At 44.2% G+C, this 10,973-nt stretch overlaps 1 protein-coding gene across 1 annotated transcript; it reads left to right on the forward strand.

Annotated features, from left to right (window-relative positions):
- Window positions 1-7,566: 7,566 nt before the first annotated feature.
- Window positions 7,567-10,689, forward strand: LOC115522818 (26S proteasome regulatory subunit 4-like). The gene is given in 4 exon segments (XM_032594578.1): window positions 7,567-8,129; window positions 8,132-8,222; window positions 8,224-8,313; window positions 10,476-10,689. Coding segments are annotated over 4 exon segments (948 nt in total). The 5' UTR covers window positions 7,567-7,576.
- The last annotated feature ends 284 nt before the right edge of the window (window positions 10,690-10,973 follow it).

The following is a 10,973-nucleotide window of genomic DNA, read 5'->3' on the forward strand; positions in this document are numbered from 1 at the left end:
TCAACTTACAGACCTACCATGAGAAGTAAAGGAAGGTCTCTTTGCAAAGTACTTGGAGCTGTGCCTGCCCTCATGAAGAGTTATTCAATAGCAAATCTTAAGCAACCTTCCCCATGTGAAAGTCCACTGCATGGGTGGTCCCCCCACTCTGCCCTTTGTTAAGCCAGTCCCTTCCTTTTGCCCACAGTGAACTACAGCTTTCCTGAGTCTAATCCAATCCACAGGAGATTGAGGTTGTTCCTGAATTTAAAGGAGGTGCTGTCTCTGAAAAAAGCTAGACAGGTAGACAGGGAGTGACTGTCAGGCCATCTGATAGCAGGTTTAGGTTGAAAGCTGTTTTGGTTGAAACACATCTCATTTGTTCCTTGAAGATAAAGTGAGCCTGCCAAGAACCTACTAGCAGGGAAGTGTAAGTTCCATCTTGGAGAGAGGAGATGCCCAGACTTTTCCCACTTTAAACTTCTCAAAGTTTATTGCCTCTGTTGGTAAAGAGACATGGGATGTACCCAGGATCCTGGTGACAGCAGCAGGCTGCATGTAGAGTAGTGGATGGAACCCAGCCCCCACCTGGCTGCCCCAGAGGCACCTGCCTGCCAGACTATGGACCTGTGGTTTGCCTCCCTGGGAAAATCCATTCTGATTGGATGTTTAACAGAGGAAGACCCCTGCCCTTGCTCTGGACCACAGGACTCCAAAGAGATGGACAATGGGCTCTGGTTATGGCCCTTCAGGGGAAATTGCCACTCCTCCACCACCTAAAAGTGTGTGGCAGGTCTCTGGTGCTAACTCGTGAGATGGGGGAAGAAGTAACCCCAGAAAAATGCTTAGGTCCCAGATAAAAGAGACCCCACTCAGAATCAAGCAGAAATGGACACAAACCTGGCCCTGTTCTATTGGCTCTCTGACCTTGGGTGAAGTCACATCTCCATATCTCTGAGCCTTTGTTTACTCATCTATAAAGTGGGTACAATCAACTCTGCTTCAAAGGCTGTGGTGAAGATGAGCAAACACCACAGCTATGGAGCGCTGGGCTCACCAAAGGCACTCATGATGCAGAAGCCATGCCCTCCTTGAGCCTGACAGCTGAGCCAGGGCATTCAGGCTGCATTTTCAATCCACATGATCTAATTTCACAATCCCCCAAGCTATCCCCCTGTCCATCCCCTTCCCTCATCCACATGTGCAAGGCTTCAGGCAACAATGGACCCTAACCCCAGTAAAACCTGAGATAATATGGACCTCATATTTTAAAAGGGGAATCCAGATAGCTTAATATCTAGCCCAAGGAAATAAATTTGTCCATGATGGAATTTCCACACAATAATAAATGTTGGATCTTGATGGTTACCATTATTTATTACTACTTAACAAACAAATGCAAAACATAAGTGCTTAAAACAAAACTCCCTATATATGTATGTGTGTGTGTGTATATATATGTATATATATATATACATATATATATAATATATTGTAATATATGCTATATATATAATTATCTTCTTGGTTCTAAGGGTTGACTGCAGGGGCGCCTGGGTGGCTCAGTCGGTTGGGTGGCCGACTTTGGCTCAGGTCATGATCTCGTGGTCAGTGAGTTCGAGCCCCGCGTCGGGCTCTGTGCTGATGGCTCAGAGCCTGGAGCCTGTTTCGGATTCTGTGTCTCCCTCTCTCTGACCCTCCCCCGTTCATGCTCTGTCTCTCTCTGTCTCAAAAATAAATAAACGTTAAGGGTTGACTGCATAGCTCTCACTTGGGGTCTCTCACACAGTGGCTAGGGTTAGAGCCATCTGAAGGCTTGACTATGCCAGATGTACAAGATAACTCATTCACATGGCTGACAGTTGATGCTGGCTTTGCCTAGGAGTTCAGCTGGAGCTGTCATCTGGAGCAACTACATATATATCCTCTCCATATAATGATGGCAGCTGGGTTCTGAGAGCCTGCAACCCAAGAGCAAGCCCTTCAGGAGGCCCAAGGGAAGCCGCAAGTCTCTGGCTTCTGGTAACCTAGCCTTAGAAATCACACGGTATTACTTCCACTGCACTCTGCTAGTCAAGTGCCAGTCACACCTAGCCCAGATTCTAGATGTGGATGTCAGGAGGTCTTACTCATGGGAAGCCATCTTTGAAGACCAATTACCACAGAAATAAATGTTAAGGATGAGAAGAGGAAGATCTGCATTTATGAAGTGCCTGCTGTGTGCTAGGCCTTTAAACAATAGCACCTTATATAGTCCTCACAACAATCCAGAAAGGTGATCTTGCCCCCATTTTAAAGAAAAGGCAACAGAGGTTCAGAGAGGTTATTTGTTTATCCAGGGTCACAAAACCACAGAGTGGCCAGGCCAGAGTTTGAACTCAAGTCTGTGGGCTTCCAAGCCTGTGGCTCTCCTCAGATCAGCCTGGGCTATGGAGATTGCCCAGGCAACCATTTCTGGCCTTCTGTCTCAAGAAACTGAAGATTTCACATGCAGATAATTCTCCTTTCCACATGAACAAGTTGCCCTTTCATTGGAAGGGAAAATGACTTCTGGCTTCATCTGGGAAAGCCCCCAGCTCCGTGCTCTGTCCATGGAGACAGAGAGGCCCATCCATCATTGAGACCTGACTCGCCTGGCCCATTATTGCTGCATTAGCTCAGACCCTGAGGTCAGCCAGGAGGACAGACAGCCCTGCTGCTGGCTCCTCCCCAACTTTCCTCCTCCCCCTCCCACTCTGAGTCCCCATTTTTCCGTGGATCTCCCAGTCTTCTCTGCTGACTGGCTTCACTAAGGTTCCCTGACTTTCATAGACATAAACCAGAGCTGGGTCATTAAGCCTGAATCTTTTGAAATCCCAGAGATTCATAATCCAATATTCTGTCTGTCGTGGGTAAGGAGGGAAGTATACATGACCTGGCATTATAGATTCAAAGCCTCTGGGAATATGAAACCCCCTGGGAGGATGGGGTAAACTCCAAGGGACCCCAGAGTCTGAAGACCAGAATATGCTGTAACTCTTTGCCAAGTATTCCTGTGTAACTGGCTAAGAGTAAGGCCTGTGGGGGACCCAAGAGAAGAGTCAAGAGCCCTGCCTCCAAGATCTTTGAGTTCAGCAGAGTCCGAACATACAGATATCCGTTGATAAGTGCATGAAAGAATGAATGAGTGAATGAACCTTATATAGCACAATAGCAGATTTTAAAGGAGCATAGGAGAGGCGCCTGGATGGCTCAGTCAGTTGAGTGTCCGACTTTGACTCACGTCATGATCTCACAGTTCGTGATTTTGAGCCCTGCATCAAGCTCTCTGCTGTCAGCACAGAGCCTGCTTCAGATCCTCTCTCCCCCATTCCCTCCGCCATTCCCCAACTCATGTGTGTGCTCTCTCTCTCAAAAATAAACATTTTAAAAAATAAAAATATTTTAAAAAAATAAATAAAGGAATATAGGAAACACCCCTGGGACGTATTATGGTAGGGGAAAAAAAAACTAATTCTATTCATTTCAATTCGAGCAGCTATTTTATGTCTCCACCATTAGAATGTTCTTACCGACTTAATGGTCCGAAGTGCAGAAAAGATCGTGGTGGCCAGAAGCTGAGCAAGCCAGCTCTGCCCAAGTGAGCTTGCACATGGGCCACGGGCAGAGAGGGACCCACTGCCTTTGGACACAGGATGTGACAGAGAAGCATGCCTACAGGCCCTCTAAGACATGGTGGCCCTGACCCTACTAACATGACCCCTCTGACCCAGGTGCTAATTAATCACACTAGCAGAGGAAATCAAAGCAGGATGGAGAGTGGGTTTGAAATGTCCCTCCTCAATACCTCCCTAATAGGCAAAGGCTGAAATATGAGAAGAATGTGAGAGCTTTCCCTATCCCCTGTGCACAGAAGTGACAGCCAAACCAGGAAGTACCGCAATGCCAAGGACTATTCACAAAGGCACCTCTCCTTGGGTAGAGACCGTGGGGCATGTGCCTGAGCTAAATGGTCTACCTGTGGGTGTAAAGTCATCAGTATCCTCAAGCAGTGTTCCCCTCCTTGGGTTTGAGTCCATGTTCCTGGAGCCCATAGGAAAGGCCTAATGGAGAAGAAAGGATGCACATCCTTCCATGGGCTCATTTGTAATTCTGGTTCCAGGAATTACTCTGTTTTCCCCAAATTAGGACACTAATGCCCTTGCCTCTTGCCCTGGATGGCAGGGCCCTGGGAAAGTAAAATTACCCTTCCCAGCCTGTTTCTCCCAAGAACACAGAGCACCTTCCTAACTATAAGAACACATGTGCTCATATTATCCCTATTTTATGCTAAAATTAAGCTGTTCTCGTTCACTTGCCTCATCCTCTTGATGAGATATTGAGCTAAATAAAGGCTCCTCCCAGGCCTTAAAGCCATGATTTTTATGTCAGAGTGATGGAGTGAAGTTAAAATGGATTCACCCATAGAGAATTACCTATAATTTTTTCCATTAGTGCTATTCTCTGCTACTTCAATCCCAGGAATCATTATGCTTCACCAGTACTGGTCTCAGTCCCTGCTCCTCCACTGTGTCACCTTGGGCAAGTTGCTTCACAGCTCTGAGGCTCCCCTCCTCAGGTGAACATGGGGCTGAAGTTAGCTGACTCATGATGTCACTACAAAGATCAAATGAGATAATGTCTGCAAAGCACCTAGTTCACAATGTACTCAGAAGATGCTCAGCAAATGTTAATTCTCTTCTAGTCCCTCCAGAATTCCCTGCTGGGATAGAAATCCCCACAGGAACATTCTCAACCTTGCTGTAGGAGTAAGATTTCTTCTGTTCCATCCATGACTGGCTGTTCACATCTCTTCCCAACCCTGCATTCAATGACCTCATATGGGCAGTCTGAGATCGGCCGTAGCAGGAGGATTTATACTACAGTAGTCAGCAATGCCAAAAATCAAAGCCCCATCCCCCTGGAGCCAGTTTAGCAGCACACCCCCGCTGGCAGGCTACACTTCTCCACCATCCTACCCATCCAGGTCCACCAGGGTGCACAGAGGCAAGAGGCTAGACATTATGGGGAACAATAGGCCTAAAGCACAGCTTCCTCTGTACTAAACAGTTTTTCAACAGCTTACATGGGGCACCCAGAGGCCCACTGATAGCCAGCTGCCATTGATTTTTCCAAAAAGAGGAAAAACCAGCAAAAAGAACATGTGCTCAGAGGCCAGTCAATCTTTTATCGGATCAGATGAACCCAAGTGAAAAAGAACTGCCAAAAAGCTTTTGACCAGGACAGCATAATAGGGACTGTTTCTGAAATAAAACCACTTTGTTGTTCAAATGTACTAAGTTGACAGGTTCTTTTCTCTCCGTGAACTGAAAAAAAATTTTTCTAAAGAAAATTTAAAAACAGGTAACTCGTGAGGAAATGGCAAAAAAATTCAAGGCCACAGATTGTTCATAATAATAACTCATACACATATATGGCCTTTATTGCTCACCAGGCCTTGTTTTTAGCACTTTACAAAAAATCCTCATTATAACCCTGTGAGATACGAGCATTTTCCCCATTTTATAGATGAAGAAACTGAGGCAAAGAGAGAAACTGTGAATTCGAGATCTACAGCCTTTGACAAGGTAACCCCTGACAGGCTTTGCTGAGCCTTTTGTTGAAGGAAGGGGAGGTGGGATGAGAGGGGCGGCCCTAGCATGCTTGTGGCCTCCCTAAATGGTTCCCTTTCTGTAGCAATCTTCTCTGCCTGGACCACCATCCTCCCCTTCAGTCTGGCAAATGCCCATTCATCTTTGCTTTACATTTTGTGGGCTGTGGCATAAGGAGGTGTGCTTTCCCTCTTTTGGCCTTCTTTCCTTCCCACTTACTCCTTCCTGGAGAACAGATAAGTATCACAATATCCCGTCAAAGTAATGCTAGAAAATGCCACTGACACTAGGAAGAAAAAGGTTTGCTTGTCTTGTGGGGTTCCCTGGAAGGCCCTGAATGCTCTGTATTTCCTGCAAGTCGCACAACTCAAAGTTTTCCAGCAGCACTTCCAGGAAGGGTGCGATGCTATAGAAGATGGCAAAAAAGAAGGAAAGTCTGAGGCAGGAGGGAACCCCTGAACACCCACTGTGACAAACCTGAGAGACTCATCAGTGACTCCATAAGGACAGTGGGGACAGATTTTGCATCAATGCCCTCAAATCCTGAGTGTGAGCTTCATCTGCTAACACAAAGACTCATGGGTGTTGTGACACAGCTGAGCGGTTACAAACAAATCCATCCAAACCGGATGTAAAGTGAAATGTGAAAATCAAGAATGTATTAAAGATTATTTATGTAAAAAGAAAAAAAAACTATGGAAGGATCAAGGAATATTAAAGAATATAAAACTTTAATAAGTCACCCAAGCATTGATTTTTACGTGAATAGGGAAATTAATCTAAAAGAATAAGAAAATGGAAAAATCAATATTCAATGATCATGCCTAAAAGCTATATTTTAAATACTGAGCCATAAATCAAGAAAAAATGGAATGAATAATCTCATTTGGGCTTTTACTTGATGACTATGCTATTTTCATGAAATCAGTAATATCACTTAAGAATCAAATTTTGGAACAATTATATATCAAAATTGTATTGGGATTGTTCCTATAAAAATATATGTCTCTGCTACTTTTCACTTTTTTTTCACATTAAAAAATACAGTATTCTTTCATTTGAAAAAAATTAAGTCCCTATTTAATCTTGCCCTGGTTCCCAGGAGAATTATAGGACTTTCAGGCTCATTTCTTCATTCACATACACATAGTGTTTTCCACATAATAGGAATCATACTCTATATATTATTCTGTGACTTAATGTCTTAAAAAATCTCCCTGTCAATACGCACAGATTGACAGAAGTTTTATTCGCCATTACATTGCATTCCATGATGCAATCATTCCCTATTGAAGAACCACTAAATGGCTTCCAATTCTCTAGTAACATAAACTATTGCAATGAACCTTGTGCTCATTTAAGTATTGCCAGAGGAGATTTTCCTAAACATGGAATTGCTAGGTCAAAAGGTGTGATATGGTAGATACTGCCAAATCTCTTTCCAATAATGAGGTTGCAACAAATCTCACACTAACAGTGAATGTGGATTATTGAATCTGTAAAATAATTTGAGGAGAATTGTCACCTTTAAGATATCATGTACTCTCATCTAGAAACATGGTATGTATGTTGGTTATTTCAAACCTCTGTCACATAGTCTTTTGATGGGTTTATTCCTCAGCATTCAGACTTCCTAACTTGCTACCAGTTCTAACAGTTTCTCAATTGACTTCACTACATTTTATGTTAAAAATACCCACTTTTAGGAGTGCCTGGGTGGCTCAGCCAGTTAAGCTTCTGACTTTGGCTCAAGTCATGATCTCATGGTTTGTGGGTTTGAGCCTCGCAGGGGGCTTGGGCTCTGTGCTGACAGCTCAGAGCCTGGAGCCTGCTTTGGATTCTGTGTCTCCCTCTTTCTCTGCCCCTCCCCCACTCTCACTCTGTCTCTGCCTCTCAAAACAATGAAAAAACATTTTTAAAAAAATTGAAAGACTTCCAGCAGCAGCATTTAGAGCAGCTGAAGCAAGATGGGTCAAAGTCAGAGTGGTGATCATGGCCCTGGAGGTGGCAAGAAGGATGACAAGGACAAGAAAAAGAAATACAAACCTCCTGCACCAACTAGAGTGGGGAAAAAGAAGAAAACAAAGGGACCAGATGCTGCCAGCAAGCTGCCACTGGTGACACCTCACAGTCAGTGCCTGTTAAAATTACCAAAGTTAGAGAGAATTAAAGACTATCTTCTCATGGAGGAAGAATTCATTAGAAACCAGGAACAAATGAAGCCTTTAGAAGAAAAGCGAGAGGAGGAAAGATCAAAGGTGGATGATCCGAGAGGGACCCCAATGTCAGTAGGAATGTTGGAAGAGATCATTGATGACAATCATGCCATTATGTCCACACCTGTGGGCTCAGAACTCTACATCAGCATTCTTTCCTTTGTAGACAAGGATCTGCTGGAACCAGGCTGCTCAGTCCTGCTCAGACACAAGGTTCATGCTGTCATAGAGGTGTTCAGGGATGACACAGAGCCCTTGGTCACAGCAATGACGGTAGAGAAGACCTCCCAGGAAATCTATGCAGATATGGGGGGTTGGACAACCAAATTCAGGAAATTAAGGAATCTGTGGAGCTTCTTCTCACTCATCCTGAATATTATGAAAACATGGATATAACGCTCCAAAGGGGTCATTCTCTATGGTCCACTTGGCACAGGTAAAACCTTATTAGCCAAAGCAGTAGCAAACCAAACCACAGCCAGTTTCTTGTTTTTAAAGAATTTTTTTAATGTTTATTAATTGAGAGAGGGGAGAGAGAAAGAGAGCACGAGAAGGGGAGGGACAGAGAAAGAGAGGGAGACACAGAATCCAAAGCAGTCTCCCACAGCCCAGTGAAGAGAAATTCTGTATGGCTCTCTAAAGCCAAACAACTTTGGAGCCACTCTAGAAAAATAACCCAGAAAACTACTAGACAATCAAGGCTACCGCCTAGTCAGTCAAATGCATACACTTTAGACCTGCATAAAGGAAGCCAACTCACAATACTCTCATGAAATCAGCAAAGTGCAAAGAAGTCCCTGAGGACTCAGCCTGCCTTGTCACACCTGCCTACTCTCCCCAGGTGCTCAGATTTCTCACATTTCAATCCTTTTGTTCTTCTCTACCATGGCAATAGACTCTCAGGAGAAAGGGCTATCAGGAATTTACTCTGTCAAAGGTTTGAAACCTTAACTTAGTTTTTAATAGTAAGATGAAAGACTTCTCCTCTGCAGAAGGAATTTCCAGCATCAGAGAAAAACGGGGGGCTTCCTACAGCTCATGCAAGCAAATAGTGAGGCCCTTTTCTCTTTTTTCTCACAAAGGAAATGTTCAGTGTCAACCAGAGATTTCTTTTCCCAGAAATGTATTTCCATTTCAGGCATCTTCAGCTGAATGAAGATTCTGCTAAAGATTTGTCTTCCCCCCTCCATCTCTTGTTGCTGCCAACACCTGCTATGCTTGCTTAACAACCCATGGCATCTGGGACTCCAGCTGTAGGAGTGGCAGCCTTGGGGAGCCAAGGTAAAGAGGACAGGTGTAAAGCAAGGTCCGAAAGACTTTGTGATCCAAATCCAAAATCTGGACTCTCCTTGCCTTACAGGGGCCCTGTCAGTGGCTTTCTGCCTGCCTGTTGGCCTCATCCCCAGCCATGAAGGCAGGAGGGAAGAGCCAAAGCTCACCCAACCCCCTGCCACTTCCAGGCACCCATCCTCCTTCCATATGGCTCTTAACTCATTCCTTGACAGGTTTGATAGATCATGGACAATGTTGAGAGACTGCAAAACACTTTAAATTCAAGGAAAATAAGAACTAATAGCAATATTTGGGAGACCAAAACAGGCCAGAGAGGGAAATAATTCAGGGCAGGGAAGTCTCCCAGGTGACCTCTAAATCATACCAAATAGGCAATGATATCTCTTCTTTGTATGTGTTCTGGGCAAATACATTGTCCTTCAAGCCTTGTCTGTTTTTACTGAAGGACAATTGAGGGATTCACTTCAATCAAGGTTCCCAAGATACACTGCTTCTGGCCACCCACCAGATGACTCCTCCAGGCACATTGCTCTCCATGCCCTTGAGCCCTTCCAGAGTCAGATCTGTGTAGCTATGCATGGCCTAAGGATATGAGTCGTTAGGAGTCTCATAAGGACTGTGGGACTTGGCACCTATGGTAGGTGTTTGGGTTTTCCAAACCCAGCCAACCCTGCAAAGATTGGCTGGCAATAATTTAGAAACTTTAGCAGGTGACTTTATCTTCCTAAACCTTACTTTTCCCATGGGAAACCTGGGAATAATGCCTCTTAGAGATTTTGAAAAACTATTGAAATACATATGTAAAATGCATACCACAGTGACTATTATATATCAGGCACTCAATAAATGTACCTATTCTTATTGTTATTTACAGTAATATTAATACAAATTCATGCTGCTAATTTATAGATTATGATCTAAAATCATAATCTACAGCTATCTGAGAAGAGTAATGACCCACAAAACTCTCTTTTTATGTGTTGCTATTAAACATCTCCCAGCCCTTTGAATATGGAGCAACGTTTTACTTTGTTTGCTCTTCAACACTCACAAATATCTACCAAGCGCTTGCTGTGTGCAGGGAACACAACAAGCTCAAAGTATTGAGCTTGCCCTCAAAGGAATTACCACCTCAGTGAGGAGTCGAGAAACAACAGTACTGAAAAAGGTGGATCACACTCACATCCCTCAGTGCTCACTGGGTCAAAAGCATTTCCAGAATTCAGAGGTCTTTGTCCTTGGGACAGGAGATGGCACACAAAAAAAGCCTCCTGGCAACTGGACCTTGAAGAAAGGGTAAGTTATGAATATGTGGAGAAGGGTAGAGGTGTCCTACATCAAGACCTTGGTGCAACAGAAGAATTCTTGGGAATTTATGCAGGAGACATTTTCTCTTTGTCCTTAGCTCCTTTTCTGTCAGACACCAAGATGGCACAGGGGCTGGGGTGCTTGGTGAGCTCCACAGTTCTGTAAATCGGCACCGCAGTGAGCTGTGTGAGAAGCTCAGTCTGCAAGCTGATTTGCCAATTTGTGCAGAAACTACTCCTTCCAACATGCCTAGCCCTTCTTAGCCAGCTGAGTGAAGGAAATGTCTTGGAATTTGCTTTCTGAAACAGATTTTCTCAATTCAAATTAGCTACAGTGGTGTTGTTAATCCCCTTGTTATGGGATTAGAATGTATTACTGCATTGAGATTAGAACCTGACAGATACGTTGGAGGAGTTTGGATTCAACTCAAAGTTCCAAGCATGTGGGCTCCCCAACAGGCTCTGTGGTCTTTGGCTGGAACAATGGCGCCACCCAGTGGCCAAAAGGGTCTCCATTTGGAAGGGTTTCTTTTTGGGCACGTTTCAAC

Source organism: Lynx canadensis, chromosome C2, assembly GCF_007474595.2.
Source record: "Lynx canadensis isolate LIC74 chromosome C2, mLynCan4.pri.v2, whole genome shotgun sequence".
In the NCBI taxonomy this organism is placed as follows: domain Eukaryota; kingdom Metazoa; phylum Chordata; class Mammalia; order Carnivora; family Felidae; genus Lynx; species Lynx canadensis.